This window comes from Nelumbo nucifera, chromosome 1, assembly GCF_055504915.1.
Source record: "Nelumbo nucifera cultivar China Antique chromosome 1, China Antique-T2T, whole genome shotgun sequence".
In the NCBI taxonomy this organism is placed as follows: domain Eukaryota; kingdom Viridiplantae; phylum Streptophyta; class Magnoliopsida; order Proteales; family Nelumbonaceae; genus Nelumbo; species Nelumbo nucifera.
In genome coordinates, this window is record NC_142649.1 from 170,010,808 (window position 1) to 170,030,264 (window position 19,457).

At 39.7% G+C, this 19,457-nt stretch overlaps 1 protein-coding gene across 4 annotated transcripts in view; it reads left to right on the forward strand.

Moving 5' to 3' along the window:
- Positions 1-19,457, forward strand: part of LOC104596526 (Nucleotidylyl transferase superfamily protein) — a 42,415-nt gene that overhangs the window by 4,683 nt on the left and 18,275 nt on the right. For all 4 annotated transcript variants that reach the window (XM_010257724.3, XM_088895202.1, XM_088895203.1 and 1 more), the window contains exons 4-6: positions 3,498-3,683; positions 11,227-11,278; positions 11,431-11,496. In XM_010257724.3, the coding sequence (XP_010256026.1) occupies positions 3,498-3,683; positions 11,227-11,278; positions 11,431-11,496 (304 nt within the window). The remainder of the gene's footprint in view (positions 1-3,497; positions 3,684-11,226; positions 11,279-11,430; positions 11,497-19,457) is intronic.

The window sequence follows — 19,457 nt, forward strand, 5'->3', positions numbered from 1 at the left end:
GTCCTGGAAGAGAAATTATCTTTCCTTAGGAGGGAGAGTCACTCTGGTTAGGTCCACCCTAGCTAACTTACCTGTGTATTATTTATCAGTGTTTAAGATCCCCACCAAGGTCTCCAACTTATTGGAAAAATTAATGAGGAATTTTCTGTGGGAGTCAGGAGAGGAGAAGAGAGATCATAGGGTGGGATGGAAGGTGGTAATTAGATGTAAAAAACTAGGAGGTCTTGGGATTGGAAACATCAAGAAAAGGAATATGGCGTTGTTGGGAAAATGGTTGTGGAGGTTCATAGTGGAAAAGGAAAAATTGTGGCCAAAGATCGTGGCTAGCATACATGGGCTGGAAGACAATGGCTGGGATTCTGGAATTGTGGCAAAGGCTACAACTGCTTCTCCGTGGAAATCCATTCATGATCTGCTTCCAGTTTTCTCCCCTTGGATCAGGTACGATGTTAACTCTGGTAATCGAATAAAATTTTGGGAACATCTTTGGGTTGGGGTTTCACCTCTGAAGGACTAGTTTCCTTCCTTGTATGCTCTGTCAGATTTGAAAATGAACCTATCTCTTCTTTTTTAGTTCCTTCAGACTCCACTTCTGGTTTTGGGTGGAACCTCGACCTGCGAAGGGCAATTAGGGATACAGACTTGGACAACCTCTTACCCTTATTAGCCATCCTTGAGAATATCTTCCTTGATCCTATTAGGGAAGACACCTGAATTTGGATCCCTTCTACTTCAAGAACCTTTTCTTGTGCTTCATTTTTTGAAACCTTAACTCAGTCATCTGTCCCTTCTGGTGTGTCCTTTCCGATTAAGGAATTTTGGAGCAAGCCCATTCCTCCTCGGGTTGGGTTTTTTTGTTGGGAAATTTTCCTGGAAAGAATAAATACAAATGATCTACTTCAGAAAAAGAGACCCAATTCTTGTTTACTTCCTCTCTGTAAAGATGATGGGGAATCCGGTTACCACCTTTTGGTCTCTTGTAAGGTTACTAAAACTGTTTGGGAGTGGGTACTTTCTCGCTTTGGGTGTACTTGGAACCCTCCTGAGAGTGTTCAAGGTTTGTTCTTCCCTTCGTTTTTCAGATGGCCTAAGAAGCGAGGGAAGATGATGTGGAGGAGTATTAGGGCAGCCGTGTGTTGGTCATTATGGGAGGAAAGAAACTCTCAAATATTTTCAGAAAAGGAAAGATCCCTGGAAGAACTATTAGACCTAATACTTTTAAGGGCTGCCCACTGGCTAAAAACTATGGAACTGTTCTCAGACTTTCCTATTGCTGACCTGTTAAGAAACTGGAAAGAGATAGCAACCTCTACTCTGTGTAAGAGGACTCTTAGTCCCTTGTGGTCCCCTCCTCCCTCCGGATTTATAAAAGTGAATTTTGATGGCAGTAGCATAAGGAATCCAGGGCCCTCTGGGATTGGGGGAGTTTTCAGGAATGAGGAAGGGATTGCTATTGCTCTGTTCTCTGGCCCTATTGGAAAAGGAGACTCTATTAGGATTAAAAAATAGCCTTCCAATATCAGTCGGCTGATTTTGGAAGGTGATTCAAAGGTGGTGATTAGCTGGTTGAAGAAAGAGGACAGTGGCTTGTGGAGTTACAATAATGAAAAGAAAAAATTCTTATGGCTATGTAGAGGCATTGAGATACAATACAGCTGGGTGAAAATGACTGTTAATTCTTTTGCAAATGGGTTGGCCAAGCAAGGGGTGAATAGGGAGGCTATTTTTTGAGCTAATTTTTAATCTTCTTTCATTGTAATTTTCTGATGGGGAGATAAGACTCTTTATCTCCCCCTTTTTTGTACCTAAAGCTTCATAATTCTTAATAAAGTTTCTGTTATTGATATAAAAAAAGAAAACTCCAGGGGACCTTTGAAGGACAGCAAGACGAATATATTGAGTTCCAATATTCCGCTACTGGGGCTGGGGGGGGGGGGGGGAGGACGACAATCTTCAGAGTGAAGCTAGGACATTACATAACGATGGGTTTTTTTTTTGGGCAGCAAAGCAGGTGTTTGAGAAAAACGCGGTCCTAGAGCTTGAAAGGATTAGTGAGACTCAGGGAGAAGGGAAGAATTATTTATTTATTTATTTTGATTGGAAACGGTAACTTCATTCATACAACTTAAGAATAACTTGATTGATTGGAAAGGAAGAATTATGAGGATCCTCATAATGTGGTTAAAAGGTTTAGACATAAAAAATTCAACATATCTGTACCAGTGTCAAAGGTGTTTGCTAGACTGAAGGGGGGCTTTTTTGGGGTTGAATTAATAAAAGGATCAAGAAGACAAAAAAAGTCAGCAAGAAAAAGAAAGAGGATGCTAACATTCCTGATGGAGGTTAGGGAAGGGTGTGTTTTGTTCCTTTGGGCAGGTGGTTCAGATAGTGAGGTTTTCTCCGGTTGTGATCTTTGGAAGGTGAGCTGGGGGTCAAGCCCAGTGGTTGTGATCATTTTTGGTTGTTTGGGTGTTTTGAGTTTCATTTGGGATTGGGTTTGGTGTGGGGTGTTTTGAGTTCTGCATGTTAGGTGTTTTTTTGTGTCTCAGTTGTTTTGTTCTATTTTCGGGTGATTTCCTATCACTGGTTGTATTCTTCTCTTTTTTCTTAGTTAATAAAATTTTTTCTTTATTTATCTTAAAAAACATATTTGCAATATTGTTGCCAATTTAATCATGCTATGATACCATATCATGCTTTCCACATGGTAGCAGAAGTTTTCATTGGGGAATTTGTCGGTTCCAGTAGTATTTTGTATTGGTACCCATGGAAATGGAAAAATGTTGTGGAAATATTAGGAAACATGTTGACATCTTAAACCATGCCCATGTGTTTAAAACTAACCATTGAACTTGGAACTTGGAATTAGTGCTGTGAAGGTTATTGGGGCAACATGTTCATGGCTATCAGTTTGTAAGAATTTCGCGGGAGTGCCTTGTTATGAACTTTTTTTATTGTTTGTGATTCACAATTTATTAGATGATATCATACCTATGCCAACCAAATGAAGAAATGATATGGATGAACAATGTTTCAGGCATATAATTTATTGCAAGAATTGAAGCACGTGACACTATATGGCTATATCATATACAGAATTTGCACTAAAATTGGAGTATCTGACATGATACAGACCCATTGTATAAGTATCTGGATATCATAACAATATGGCATCTATGCACATGTGCTTGAGTACCATAGATGACACATGGGCATATTGAAGCCACAATGTATAGCTCCTTGTTATACATGGGCCTTGGTTTCACATTTCTATACCATGTATTTTCTAATTAATACATGAGACCTTAATTTGTACGAAAAAAATAAAGAAGTGACTGATGTGAACAAATTTATTTCCATCCTACTTATAGAAATTAAATGGTGGCAGCTTTTTTATGAGGCAAATCTATACACTTGGATTGTGATTTATGAGTTGTTGAGTTTAGTGTCAACTGCCCAATAACTTAGTTTGTGAGCCTCATTTACATTAATTGCAGATATTTGCAGGATGCCTTTAAGGTTCCCCTTGTCATACAACTTACTGATGATGAAAAGTGCATGTGGAAGAACCTCTCAGTAGAGGAGAGCCAGAGGCTTGCTCGTGAGAATGCTAAAGACATCATAGCCTGTGGATTTGACATTACAAAGACCTTCATTTTTTCAGATTTTGATTATGTTGGTGGGTAAGTAGTTTTTACATGCTACTTTGATAATTAACAGAAAAGATTTAATTAATAGCAGAAAAATAGTAAGAATACAGCAAAGCTACTTGGCTCCTCACCCTTACAAAAAACCTTTACCTAGCCATTACAGGACGAGCTCTTATAGAGCTCTTCCCATATTGACTCTCTTGCAAGCTCATTTGCTAGGGCGTTGGACGATCTTTTCGTCCATCTGAATGATAAGATTGCTATCTATATAACTTAATCTCCCTAAGAGTGTAATTGAAGATCCATGCAACATCCTTTTCTCCATTGATCCACCTCCTACTTCGTTGGATTTTATTGACGAAAATAGTCCCAGACCTTGAAGAAAGTAGGAGTGCAACTTGGGTGGGCTCAGAGAACCCTCTATTTGCTAATGTTGTTCATTGATTCATCCTATAAAATATCTTCTTAAAATGCAATTTAAATTATAAAATCATTTTTTTTTTGTGTAGGGATTAAGAATTTAAGACCCTACAATTCCATCCCTTTTCATCAGCATTAGGGGAATCTAACTTCTAGGGCACTCCCTAGACTCACCTCAGACCACTGGCCCATAATGATGTTTAAGGAGGAAATAAGAGGAGAAGGACCTACCCCCTTTAGGTTTGAGAATATGTGGTTGGCCCATCCAGACTTCATTGAGAAAATCAGAGAATGGTGGGAGCAATGTAATTCGTCAGTAAAGTGGGAGGGTATGAAATTCCACAAGAAGCTTCAATTCCTAAAATCCTAAATAAAGGAGTGGAACCGTCTGGAGTTTGGAGGATTGGAGAAGAGAAAGCAGACTTTGATGGAGCAGATAGAGGAATTGGATTTGAAGGAAGAAAGGGGATCTTTTGGAGAGGAAGACAGGGAGCTGAGATGGAGTGTGAGGAGGTAGATGGAAGATCTCTTGTTTCAGGAGGAAATAAGTTGGAGACAAAAATCTAGATGTAAATGGTTAAAGGAGGGAGATAGAAACATGAGGTTTTTCCATTCTATGGCAAATGGTAGGAGAAGGAAGCATTTCATTTCAAAATTGGAAGTTGAAGGTGCAGTCATTTCCCACCAAGCAGAAATAGCAGAGCCCTTTATAAATCATTTTAAAGCTATTTTTAGAAGGCTGGTAAATGAGAGGGTTTGGCTGGAGGGGCTGGATTGGCCTACTCTAAGTGGAGTGGACAGGGAGGGGTTAGAGAAGAATTTTAATCTAGAGGAGATAAAGGAACCAGTGTTTTTGATGGATATGACAAAAGCTCCAAGCCCAGATGGGTTCGCAATGGCATTTTATCAGGACTACTAGGATATTGTGAAGCAAGATATTGTGCGAGTCTTTGAGGAGTTTCGCAGAAGGGGAATAATTAATCGGGGCCTAAACTCCACTTTTATTGCTTTGATCCCAAAGAAGAAAGAGGCTTCACAACCAAAGGATTTTAGACCTATCAGTTTGGTGAATAGTCTGTACAAGATAATTGCAAAAGTGTTGTCTCTAAGGATAAAGAAAGTTCTTCCCACCATTATTGCACCCAACCAAGGAGCTTTTGTGAAGGGGAGGCAGATCACTGATCAAATTTTGATTGCAAATGATAGTCTGGAAAGTTTTAGGAAATCCAAGAAGAAGGGTGTGGTTTGGAAATTAGACTTAGGGAAGGCTTATGACCTAGTTGATTGGTCTTTCTTGGTGGAGGTGATGAGAAGTTTTGGCTTTGTAAACAGATGGTGTAAATGGATTTGGGGTTGTGTTAGGAGTTGCCACTATTTTATCTTGGTGAATGGAACTGTGACGGATTTCTTTCTTGCCTTGAGGGGAATAAGACAAGGAGATCCACTTTCCCCCTTCCTATTCACTCTGATTGCAGATGTTTTGGGGAGACTGATTCATAGAGTTGACTTGAGGAACTTAGTAAAAGGGTGGAGAGTAGGAGGGGAGCAAGTACTACGTGCACACTTACAATTTGCAGATGACACAATTATGTTCTGTGAAGGTGGGGACATAAATTGGATAGGGAATTTGAAATTGGCAATACAACTATTTGAGCAGATGTCTAATCTCAAAGTGAATTTTGATAAGAGCTGTATGGTGGGAGTGAATTTGGAGGAGAGGGAAGTAAGTGAATATGAAAGTTTGTTAGGGTGTGCAATTTCGGATTGGCCTTCGACTTACTTGGGCCTCCCCTTAGGAGATAATCCCATGAAGGACAACTTTTGGAACCCGGTATTGGAAAGATTTGAGAAAAGGCTTGCTTCCTAGAGGAAAAGTTCTCTCTCACTAGGGGGGAGAATCACTTTGATTAGGTCTACCCTAGCTAACCTTCCTGCTTACTTTCTGCCAGTGTTTAAGATTCCTACAAAGGTCTCAAATAGGGTGGAGGAGTTAATGAGGGATTTCTTGTGGGAACCGGGAGAGGAGAAGAAAGATCATAGGGTGAGTTGGGAGGTGGTAACTAGAAGTAAGAAGTTAGGAGGGCTTGGGCTTGGGAATATCAGGAAAAGAAATATGGCATTGTTGGGGAAATGGTTATGGAGGTTTCCAATGGACATGGACAAATTATGGACGAACATAGTGGCTAGCATACATGGGCTGGAAGACAATGACTGGGTTCCAGGAATCTTGGCAAGGACTACAACTGCTTCCCCTTGGAAAGCCATTCATGATTTGCTTCCGGTTTTCTCCCCTTGGATAAGGTGTGATTTGAACTCTAGTAATCTTATAAAATTTTGGGAGCAGCCTTGGGTTGGGGATTCATCCCCGATGGACCAATTTCCCTCCTTGTATGCTTTGTCAGATTTTAAAAGTGAACCCATTTCTTCTTTCTTAGTTCCTTCAGATTCTACTTCTGGCTTTGGGTGGAATCTAGGGTTGAGAAGAACAATAAGGGATACAGACATGGGTTGTTTGTCGTCTTTGCTTGCCATCTTTGAAAATGTTTTCTTGGACTCGAGTAAGGATGACTCCAGAATTTGGACCCTCTCCTCCACTAGTTCCTTCTTGTGCGTTGTTTTTCGTGACTTTGGTCCAACCTTCTGCTCCCTTTGGGTTGTCCTTCCCTGTTAAAGAGATTTGGAGCAAATCCATTCCTCCTCGGGTTGGTAGTTTTTGTTGGGAAACTTTCCTGGAAAGAATAAACACAAACGACTTGCTTCAAAGAAAGAGACCCAATTCCTGTTTACTTCCCAATAGGTGTGTTCTTTGCAAAGCTGATGGGGAAACGGGTTACCAACTTATGGTTACTTGTTTGGTTACTAAAACTGTTTGGGAGTGGGTTTTTTCCCTTTTTGGATGTACTTGGAATCCCCCTGTAAGTGTGCAAAGCTTGTTCTCTCCTTCGTTCTCAAGATGGCCTAAGAAAAGAGGGAAGGTCATGTGGAGAAGCATTAGGGTGGCAGTGTGTTGGTCCATATGGGAAGAGAGAAACTCACGACTTTTTTCAGACAAGGAAAGAACCATGGATAACTTAATTGAATTGATACACTTAAGGGTAGTTCAATGGCCGAAATCTATGGAGCTATTATCAAATTATTCCATGGTTGACATATTGAGAAAGTGGAAAGAAATAGCTACCTCGGCCCAATGTAAGAGGATCTCTAGACCTTCTTGGTCCCCCCCCCCCCCCTTTTCAGGATTCATAAAACTGAATTTTGATGGTAGTAGCTTAAGGAATCCTGGGCCTTCTGGGATTGGGGGAGTTTTCAGGAATGAGGTTGGGATTATTAATGTTATTTTCTCAGCCCCGACTGGAAAGGGTGACTCTCTTAGGGCTGAGATTCTAGCAGTTCAGGAAGGAATCCAAAGAGCAAGAGAATTAAACATTCGATGCTTGGTCATTGAAGGGGACTCAGAGGTGGTGATTAGGTGGCTGAAGGAAGACAGCAATGGTTTGTGGAGCTACAGAAATGAAAAGAAAAAATTTAAATGGCTGAGTAGGGATATTGTGGTGAAGTACAGTTGGGTGAAGAGAAGCGCTAACTCAATGGCTGATGGGTTAGCCAAGCAAGGGACGCTTAAGGAATCAATGTTTTGGGCTAAGTTTTAGCTTTCGTTTTTTGTTCCCTGTTGTGGGGGAGTGAAGATAGTTTACCTCCCCTTTCTTGTACTTAAAGCTTCACAAATTTTATTATTTAATAAAGCATCTTGTTACTGATAAAAAAAAAGAACAATCCCAAATTTTACCAATTTGAATGGGAATGTTGTTTGGCAATCTTCGCCAAGAAAGAGGCAAGAGACTGGGTCAAAATAGGGGAGATAGTAAGAGAAAATCTAAAAGTGACAGGGGCTTTCGTGCTAACTTCAGTCAATAAAAATAGAGCTCTGCTGGATTTCTTTGAGGATTCAGTGGAGATCCATGTGACAACTGGAATCTGAAGATGGCTAACTGCTAAATGAGTGCTAATATCAAAATAGTGCCTGCTAGCCAGTGCAAAATCCACTTCTGCAGGTGAAGAAGTGGCGATTAGAGTCTTGGGGCTGCCATTCCATCTATGGTTGGAGAGCAACGTGAAAGATGATTGCTTCTCTGTTGGAGGGGTTCCTTGTGGGAACATTCTTGGGAAATTTGCTCTGAACAGCTATCAGGGTGGTGGGAGCAAAATACAAAGGAATACCAAGAATATCAAAGTTGAAGCAGATGGAGTTGCTTACAGTGCATGGCTCATAACCTCGCAGTTGATGCTTTGTTTTGGAGAGAGGGGCACAGGGAAGAAAATGACGACATGGAAAGTCATATTCTACGTGGGAACTTAGTAGTGGGGAATTCACATTTCCCAAGAAGTTTCACTAATAAGGAAGATGAAGACCAGGGAAGGCTAAAAGGATTTGGGTCACTCCACTCAAATGGAAGCCTTTTGAATTCTGGAGAACTAAATGGAGAAGGCGAATTGACGAGTTGTAGGTCAGAGTCAGACACACAAACTCTGACTAGTAGTAGTAATGGTCAGGTGCTTAGGGAAGGTGAAAATATGATGGGGAAGCTAAAAATACTGAGTGATGGTTTATTACTGGGCCAAATGGATAGATCGGGTCATTTGAGCAGTGGTACCTCATGTGATCACTTATTAAGTAATAGAGGTGGGCCTGTCTGGGCCTCAAAACGAAGACAAAGGGTTAGGGGCAGGTGGGCCATTTAGAGTATTCAGGCCCAACTTAGATGGAGGGTTGGTCAAATTAAAGAGGCACATGGCCTTCACAAGATGAGAAAGACTATGTTTGGTTTAAAACAAAATTTATCTACAGAAGAAAGGATAATCCTTTGAAGAAAATTACAAGAACTTGGAAATTGGAATTTTTCAGAGGTGAAGCTAAAGAAAGAGGAAATGTTCAGAGTGGAGCCTCTGAGATTGGTGGAGAGGGGGAAGGCTGGAAGGGGTGTGGGGTCTAATGTTGACAGCAGTTTCGTGGATGGAAGTAATAGGGAAGTAAGTGATTTAGGAGGGGGGAAAAGTATCAGAAAAGCCCTGCTTCAAAGTCTATAATAGAAAGAGAAGCTATCATACCAGACCACTAACATGGAAAGAAGGTAAGGAGGTCGCTGATGATTCGTCTGAGGATGATGGGCATTCAACTGATTCAAAGGAAGATGATTCAGACCAAGCTGAAAGAATAAAGATGGATTGAAACTTACCAGATTAACACACCATTTGCCTTGGAAAAAGTGGGGACAGAGGTTGAGGTTGGTAAATTACTGGGCCTACTTGTCTTGGGAGGAGAGGAGTTTACAGGGAAAATGTTCAAAAAGTTGGAAGAGAGTTCCAATGAAAGCGATTCCAAGAGATGAGGAGTGTGGTAATAGCCTTCAAGTTGGAGAAACTCTAGATTCTAGGACCTTTGAAGGTGAGAATATTTGTTTGATGAAGAAGAGGGCGAGATAGTCACAATCAAAACTTTTGAGTGCAGTTTTGGAGTTAGAGAAAATCAATGATTGCTCTCAGGGTATGAAAGAATCCAACAGCTTCTCTAGTACATAAGAAGATTCAGAAATCAAAAAGATTATTGAACCGTCAAAGCCTCAAAGGTTTTTGCCAGGTTAAAAGGAGGACTTTTTGTGATTGGGCCCAGCAAAAAGGTAAAGAAGCCAAGAAGAGCTCGCAAGAGGAGCAAAGAAATTCTATCTTAATCTGCGGGTGAAGCTGTTATCATGGATTAAGATGGTTATTCTTTGGGTCTGGGGGGGCTAAAGTTGTATTTGGGAGGGTCTTAAAGGGTTTTGTTGTCACTGCTGGTTTAATTTCATTTGGTTTGGGATGCTATGAGAGATTGGTTATGGGTGTATTGTTATCTTTGCTGTAGTTGGGGACTTTTTTTTCTTTGTTCAGGTGGGGATGACATGGGAGTTTGGGCGTGGGTTTTGGATCTTCATTGTGATCTTTGGTTTAATTAGGGTGATATTGTTCTTTGTTTCCTCTCTTGGGTGACTGCTTGTCACCTTCCCTGTGTCTTTTTTTTTTCTTTTCTCAATAAATTTTATTTTATTTTATTACAAAAAATCCATCTCACTTGTTGATTACAGTATCAACACCATCCTTTTGTTGATCTGATTCTTTATCAATATGTTCTCCTGAAGCTTCTGTTCTTCATATCTTCATTTTTTTCTTTGCTTGCTAACTTAAAGCTTTATTGGATTGAAAAAAAAAAATTATGGTTGGCTGCCTGATCCATAGATATGATCAATATAGATACATCAAGAGGACCACACTTTCACCCAAAACAGGTCATATCTTCTTCAGCCATACTGTTTCTTCTTTCCTGGGTATGATTTCCCATTTCACACCCTTCTTTTATAGATTGTGCCCCACTATTGAGCCCACTTTGGCTCAGCCACACCACCAGTTGTGTGAGCCACTCGAGAAAAGAAGCAAGCTATTACAGCTAGCGGCTGGAGCAATATGTTGCCAATGAGCAAAGCATATAGATTAGATAGAAGAAGGGGCAACACTCCTGGTGCAGCAGAGAAGATGGTTAATATGACTTGAAATGCAGGGCCTAAGTGACTTGGAAGCAAGTTGTTAGTGGCCAATAGTGCCCCCAAATAACCTTCCCCCAACAAGCTATCTATCATTGCATATGCCCAATGTTGTATTCAATCCAGCTAAATACACCCCTTGATCTTTATTCATACTCTCATAAATCAAGCTGCCAATTGAATACTATCCTTGCTGCCCTTCCTCTTATATTGAGATTCGTTGAAATACTATGATCTTTTTAATTATGATATGGACTTTAGCAATTGAAGTATCATAAATTTGTAAAAGTTGGCTACAACTTAAGTATAGATTTTTGACAATAATTTGAGTGTTTATTTTTTCAGCCCATGTTCAACTAAGTCTCTGTTTGTTTCATTGTAAAAGGAGTCGAAGATATTCAGATTGAAACATTAGTTAAAGAGGAAGTTTTGTTTTCCACTCTTACATCAAAACTATCAAAGCATAAACAATGTTCACTTCATTTTTTTTTTGCGAAGACCAAGTTGAACTCCGTTTTTTTAAGTCAATTTTACATTTGTTGGTATGCTGTCCTATGTCCTTACACTTACAATATTTTGTGCAGTGCATTCTACAAAAATATGGTCAGAGTTGCAAAATGTGTGACATTCAATAAGGTGATTACCAGTGGTGAATCTCTTTGATGAAGGGCTTGATCAAAACCCTACTTTGTTTCTGTCAAATGCAAAATGTTCTCTGACTTTTTCACTGAGGTCAGTTCTACTGGAAATCAAGGCATAGTTGAAAATCTTCAAGTGGTGCAATGCAGGTTGTGGGAATATTCGGTTTCACTGCAGAAGATCATATTGGTAAAATTAGTTTCCCACCTGTGCAGGTATGGTCATTCACTGAAATAGTCAATGATCAAATAAGTTCTACATGGGAGCATGTGTTGCCTATGTACTCCTTGTTTTAAAAGACACATGAAACTAGGTTCATGTCACCACTTAGAAACTAGAAATACAAGTTCCTTTCATGTCCCTGAATTTGTTTAAGTAAATGATTCGTGTATTGTATTCATTATATTTGGTGTTTAAAAACATTTCATTGGCATATTTGCCAAAAAAAACTTGTCATTTTTCTTTGAATCCTACGATTTGTTTAATGAATCTTATGATTTATATGGTTCATGTGAATTAAACCAATTCAATTAAGATCTACTTCTCTACTTTGTCATTCCCTTGTTTCTTTTACCTCTTTCAAGGAGGTTTGGTTTAAAATTCTACTAGGAAATGAATTATTTAGGTAATTTAAGACCTTCTAGAAACCGTATTGAGTTTATGTTCCATGAGTATAGGTTAAAGAGCCATTATATGTTTATTACTTGATATTTATTTGTTGAAGATGATTATGTCATCATAGGCTTCTACAAGTGGTAAACTCTTGTTTTGTAAAAAACTGAAATGCTCACAATTTATGATACAATTAAAGTTCAAAGTATTGCTACACCCGATATGCACAAACATGTATATGGGGTGTTTCAATACCTAATAGCTTTTTTTTTTCCCCCAAAATTGCTTCACAGGATCAGTTTTAGGCCTGCCTACCCCGACACTGGTCAAAATCTGAAACACCCCTTATTTTTGGGTTTTGGGACCTGCTGATATATGATACAATACAGGGTGTATCATGTCAAAATTTTGAATCTTGGATATGATTCAATTTTCTCTACAATTAACAATACCGTTGCGATTTTCAAAACATATTAATGATGTATTTGACAGCAAGGCTGTTTTGGATTACATGGCAAGAATGGAAAAACAGCCCAGGTTCTGTGATTTAGTGCATAACAGAGTGACTAGCCCTCCTAGTCATTCTATTATCCATCACTGACAGAGAGCATAAAAAAATCCATTACTTTCTGGGCAAAATTGTAATCTGGGTGAGGAGAACCGCAAATGGGATGGCAGATGTGTTAGCAAAGCAGGGAGTTGACAGACTCACCTTATTCTGGGCAAAATTGTAATCTGGCGTTTCTAAGGCTGGTGGAGTTCCCATAAGTTGTACTAATTTTCTGATTTAATTAATAAAGTTTTTCTTTCTTTTCTGATAAAAAATCATTACTTTCTGTATTCTGTGCAGTCCATTTTGTTTGTAGCTTAACAGTGGAACACTGAAAGTAGTGAATTTGAGAATTCTTTTTCTATCTTGCTTTTCCATTCTTTCTTCCCCAAGCCTGACTCACTGAAATTGGTTTGTGTTCAGGCTTGCTAAAACTTGTAGTAAATGATAATATTCCTAATGCTAATAAAAAAATGAAGTATATAACAAGTACTCTTTACATTAAGATATAATAGCACTTATTTCATCGTATCAAAATTTCTAGTGGTTAGCACAGATTCTTTCTCGTATCAAAATTTCTAGTGGTTAGCACAGATTCTTTCTCGTATCAAAATTTCTAGTAGAAACTTTCTTCGTGGATTCGGTGATAAATGGTTAGAGAGATCTTCGTGGATTCGAGCGAAGGGGCTCTGGAGAGGATGAGATAGTTAGAGAAATGCCTGGAGGGACATTGGATAACTCTGAACCCGACAAGTTAGAGGTTCAGAGTTGGGTTAGATCAGCGTGGAGCTTGAAAGAAGAAGTCCAGGTGAGGAAACTAGATACAGGATTTTTTCTTCTTATCTTCAGCAGTAAGGAAGAGGCAGATGAAATTCTGGACCGAGATTTATTTAGTTTCAGAACGCCTGATCTTAGGCTGGGTAAATGGAATCCACCTAGTAGGGGCAATACGAGAAGTGGGGCATTGGAGCCTGGTTTGGATTAACTTCTTCGGGATCCCTCTTCATGCCTGGAACCTGATTACATTTTGTGCCGTGGGAAACACATGTGGTTGATTCAGAAGAATTGATGTTTTCACATACAAGATGAAGAATCTGGTTGCAGCAAGAATACTGGTAGAAGTTGAGGACATTCTTGGTTCCTTTGAGTCTGGTGCTAAATTTTGCTGGGGAGTGGTATGACCTGAGGGTGGTGATCGAAGGCTGCATGCCGCTTCGCTGGCTTGAGGAGGACTCAGTAGTATTGCCGAATCGAATTCAGGACTCTGTTCGTCACGAGGAGGAAAAGGTGGAGCTGCAGTTGCAGGTCACCGGAGGAAGAAGGTGATGGGAGACGAAGAGAAGGGGAGTTGGATAGTTGAATAGAGGAGAAAGGGTAGATTTTAGAGTGGTGGGAGGGTAAAAGATGAATTGTGGGGATAGAAGATGAAGGGGGGTTAGCTGAGAAGGGACACCTGTTAGGAAGAGGCTTTAAAACGAGGGTTGTTCCCGAAGAGGCTATTTGCTCCTTTTCGAGATTGAACTTGGAGCAAAGTAGAGGTTGGGCCCATGTGGTTAGCACAGATTTGTTACTGTCTATGGGTGGTGTTGAAGCGACTTTAAAGGAGCCATCGTTTATTAAAGGTAAGGTTTCAGGAGTACATTATTTAAAAGATTTTTAGAATTCTGGGGCCCGCGACAAGAGTAAAAGTGTGCTGAGAGATAAAGGTCCCTTGGGAATTCGAAAGGGGAATTTTAAGAGAAGGGTAAAGAGGAAGACGTGGGCGGGTGTTCCGTGTTCGTTTTCAGCATAAGAGTGGGGACCATCCTCTCAGACCGAGGCTTAAGAGTGGCGGTATTAGGGGGTTCAACCAAAAGAAAACAAAGAATAGAAATGGATTAGGAGGAGAAAGTGAAAGAGATCTTCTCACAGGCTTTGATTCGACAAGACTGAGGAATGGGTTTGGGTTGTCACCAATTTTGACAGAGATGGAAGGAAAAGTGTGAGCTTGAAGGAGGTGAACCAAGTTAGTGAGGATGAGTTTAACTGACTTGAGTGTGCTGGAGGTAAGCTTGCCCATGGGGAGAAGAGTATTGGGAATTCGGAGGAGCAGAGAATTCTTAATCTGCCGCTGGAAAGTCTATTTGTTTTGGTACTTCTGAAGTTGAAATTCCTAATGATCCGCTTCGGGAGGGGCGGCTGGTTTTGTTTAATAAGGAAGTTATTAGGTGTGAGGGAGATAAGGGAGGAAAGGAGGATGATGTAAGGGAGGAAGAAAGCACTCGGAGTGGGAGGAGAGAAGGAGAGAATCTTGAAGAAGGTGAAATTAAGAGCTTAGAACAAATAAGTCATGTTGAGGATGCAGGCACAAAAACAAGAAAATGATTCTTCAGAAGATCTAGAAGAGGATTTAAGTTTTGAAGTCTCAGTGGGGAAGACTTGGGGTTGATTTAGGCCAAAGAAGAACTTCTGATTTCAAGGTTAGGGATGATGTTGCTCCAAAGATTTTGAGGAAAGGAAAAGATGAAAGCAGGTTTCACCTTGTTCATGTCTCTAAAGTTTTCTCTCGTTTGAAAGATGGGCTGGTCGGTGCTGGTCCCACCAACAAATTTAAGAAAGTGTATAAGAAGAGAGATCCAAAAGGTAAAGCTTCGAAGACGAAGATTTCTGAGCTTCGGGGAGTTAAAGGCCAAAATCTAGGAGTAGAACTGCAGAGGACGTTGGCTTCTGAGGAAGGTTTGGAGCCGAGGTCAGAGTTGGTGGATAAGGTGGAAAAGGGCGATCGAGATAGTGGGAAAAATTCACATGCGTCTTCTTCAACCATTATAGGTGAGAAGGGGGGAAAAGTGGAGATTAATTGTCTGGTTGACAGGGAAGTTCAGGTGGGTAAGAGCTTAGGTATGTTTTTTTTTTGGGTGGAGAGGAGTTCGCTAGAAGGGCTTTCGAATTTTTTGAAAAAGAAAAGAGGGTAGAAAGTTCAAGGAAGATTGCTGCTGGGGAAGGAGGAGAGGTATGGAATGAGGAAGGTGGAGAAGATGATTTCTTTGAAGAAGACTATTAATTTGCTATGTTCTGTCCACCGTACCCTTTTGTTTTTTGAGCTCTTGTTTGTCTCTTCTGTATGTTTTTTCTTTCTTTCTTTTTTTTTTTTGATAAATATAGTCTCGTCTGTATGTTGGGCAGGTGTTATCTTAACACCTGGAAGTCGCTTGTACTTGGACTGCTTTTGTTTCTTTTTAGTTCTAATAAAATTTTCTTTTTACTCTTCAAAAACATAATAACAATTATTTGGTTATTCTAACCATTTTTTAATTAAGATTATATATATATAATGTATGTAACATGTGTACTTATCTATATATTTATTTGTGCATGTATTTTGTTGAAGTGTGTATTCATCTCCTAAAGTATAAGTTTTATGTTTCTCTTGTGATGGTCTCCTTCAATTGAAGAACCTATTATTATATTGTATAAAATGGGTGAATCTGTATAGATCCTGGTTTTTCTTCTTTGTTTTTCTGTTATGTAATTTTAGTCTCTCTTTATGTTGATAATGAGCAATAAGTAGGCGAGAATGATAGATAGAATGAGGCTTCTTTTTCATTATCTTAATGTATTTTCTTTTTCTTCTAATTTAAAAGCCAGCTACTGGAACTGAACCTTTTGGACACCTCTAACCTCTGTTCTTCGCATATTTTTGAGAATTGTTTTTTGATAAATGATTGAAATTTTATTTATGATATTCAAAATGATATTACAATACAGCCTGCCCAAAGGAGAGGCATGAGCTGGTACCTCTCCACAACAACAACAACGTACTACCTCAGACTAGTAACAAAAAATTTACAAAGCTGCCCAGAATAAATGTTCCCTTGATACCCCTTGTTTAGCTAACCCATCCGCTATGGTGTTAGCTGTTCTACCCACCCACTGATAATTAACATTCATGTTCCTTGAGAACTTCAATAATATCCCTGTAGCACTAAATCACTGAAGCTGGATTTTTTAACCAACCCACAACAACTTTGGAGTCTCCTTCAATAATCAAATTCTGAACTCCTAACTGGTCTGCAATCTGAATACCTTGTTCTGCCACTAGAAGCTCAGCTCTAATAGAGTTTCCTATACCCACAGAGCCTGATAATAAAGCTAATATGTTACTATCTTTATCTCTCAACACCCCACCTATCCCTGATGGACCCGGATTTTCCTTGGCTGCTACCATCAAAATTCAGCTTTGTCCATTCTTCTGAAGGAGGCACCCACACAGCTGGTACCTTGTTCTTCCTGTTACTGCTACTAGCCACAACAATCCAGTTCCTCCACATGTCATCAAAGGAATATAATTTAAAGGAATCTAATGATCTCAGCCAATCGATTGCCCTGGTCAAAATGCAATCCTTTACATTCTGAATATTTCTCTCCTTCTCTTGGAAGATCCTCACATTTCTTTCTTCCCAAATTGTCCACAAAGCAGTAGCTCTAATGCACCTCCACATTGTTTTACCAATTTTTTTGGGCCACACAGAAGGAAGGATCAAAGATCTGATCTATGGCTGTGGTCAAATTCCATCTGCAACCAAACAAAGCAAAGATCCAACCCCAAATAGCAACAGAAAAAGAACAGGTTAAATGTAAGTGTGGGCAATCCTCACCATTAGTCCTGCAAAGTACACACCAATTAGGAGACAAACACATAGAAGGCCTTCTCTTATGCAACAGGTTTCATTAAAAAAAGAAGAGGTACATGAGAAGATGCACAAAACAGGGGAAGAACCCCAACAGATTACAAAGGAGGAAGCTTGTCGCTATACAAATGATCCAAAAATATGCTACATTTGGCTAAGACATCTGCTGTATGATTGTGTTCCCTAGGAATCATACATACCAATTAGGAGACAAACACATAGAAGGCCTTCTCTTCTGCAACAGGTTTCATTAAAAAAAGAAGAGGTACATGAGAAGATGTACAAAACAGGGGAAGAACCCCAACAGATTACAAAGGAGGAAGCTTGTCGCTATACAAATGATCCAAAAATACGCCACATTTGGCTAAGACATCTGCTGTATGATTGTGTTCCCTAGGAATCCAAACTAATTTTATATTTAAACAGTCCAAAGAGTCCCTAGCCTCTGCCAGGTAGTGGCTCAATCTCCAAGGTCCCCCCTCTTTGTCTCATAACCATTTTATAGTATTTGCTGAATCACCTGCAATGATTAAATTCTGGACTCCCAAATTTTTTATTATTATATTCCTGTGAGAGCAGCCATCACTTCAGCCTTTGTGGACTCAGCCAAACCAATTGGACCACTGAAAGTCCAGCATATGTTGCCCCTTTCATCCCTTACTATGCCTCCAATACCAGCTAAGCCAGCGTTACCTAAAGCACTTTTATTTAAGTTTAGGGTCATCACTTCTTCACTGATGGGGTCAGGATGTCTCAAGGTTGTTCGATGGAGGTGAGGGGTAAACAGAAAGGAGTAAGCATCTCTATTGAGATCATTGACTGAGAGTCCTTTGAACAGATCTGAATTAACCGTCCAGAGGTTGCAAAGGTAACTAATGTCTGAAATTAATTCCTCCAGGGGTCTGAATTTGTTGTCAAAGAGATGTTTGTTTCTTTCATCCCAAACTCCCCACAAGACTGCATGTAGCACTGATTGCCAATAAATTTTACCCCTTTTACTTGAACCTGTTTTTTGCCATTGATGCAGAAAGTCCATAATGTGTTCTGATATAACCCAGCTGTAACCTGCCATTTTCAAGAAATGGAACCAAATATTTTGGGTGAACTTGCAGTGAAGAAATATGTGATCTGCTGATTCACCTTCACTGAAGCATAGAATGCAAACATGAGGAGAGATGGGCAGTCTTCCCGAATACTTTAGTAGTAAAAAAAACAAGTAGTTAATTTCTGAAGACAAGCTTCCCAGACAAAGAAACAGACTCTTGAAGGGATATGGCTACACCATTTGTTCAATGATTGAACAAGATTCCCAAATACTGTTCTTGGCATATTCACAATATATCCTGTACCTGTGTTCAATGATTGAACATCATTTGTCTCTAAAGGTCTAAACGATATAAGTTAAATCATGGTTAGTTGAGGTACTTCATGTTTTCACTTGGTTTTCTTTTTATGAGTATCGGATCGTTCAAATGTTTTTCTGTCACTACTATGCATTTTTTCTAGTTTTATTCATTTAAGTTAGTTTATATTTTATTTATAAGAGCTGTGACAGTTAAGCAATTTTCCATTTTGCTTGTCTCATGCTTCTATTTAGTTGTCACTCCTGGCTTATGCCTCTTAGGATTAGCTGGACTCGCATATATTCCCTATTCATGTTTTATTTTGGGGTTAACTTTGACTTGATTCTTTTCTTACTTTTCTTCATTATTTTGAATTTTTTTTTTTCACAGCATTGCCTTAGTGCCCATAATTTTGTTTGAGCTCCAGGTAGTGGTAGATTGGCTGGTGGGTCAGGCAGGAGTGGTGAAGGTGGATTGCTTAGGGAACAGAAATTGCAAGATCATTTTGCTCATTCCAATGCAGATGCAGTGATGCATCTGAAGATAGAGTTGGTGGATGGCATGGTTTTTGGGTCTATTTTGGTGGTCGGTTGGAGAGAATGGTGCCAATGAATAGGTTTTCAGGTGCATTGATTCAAGTGACATAATGGTCAGTCTGGGATTTCACCTTTTGGTAGGTTAGAAGACAAAGTCAGAGCAGGCTGAGTTGCCAATCCACTCCCAATGAGAATACGAGATGATGATGATGTGGCAAGTATCTTGGAAAGGGGCTTTAGTAATTAGTAGGACCATTGTTGCTGTGGGTAACACAATCCATGGATTTGAGAAGTTTGATTTTAGAAAGGGACTTCCAGGTTGTAATTGGATAGCTGTCAACTAATTCAGATTGCCCTTGGACCAGTAATTTAAAAGGCGTGCCTAGGCGCACAGGCGAGGTGCATTTTAGGGTATGTGCCTTGCCTAGGTCCTAGACGCAGCAGCCCTTTCACGCCTTGTGCCTCAGC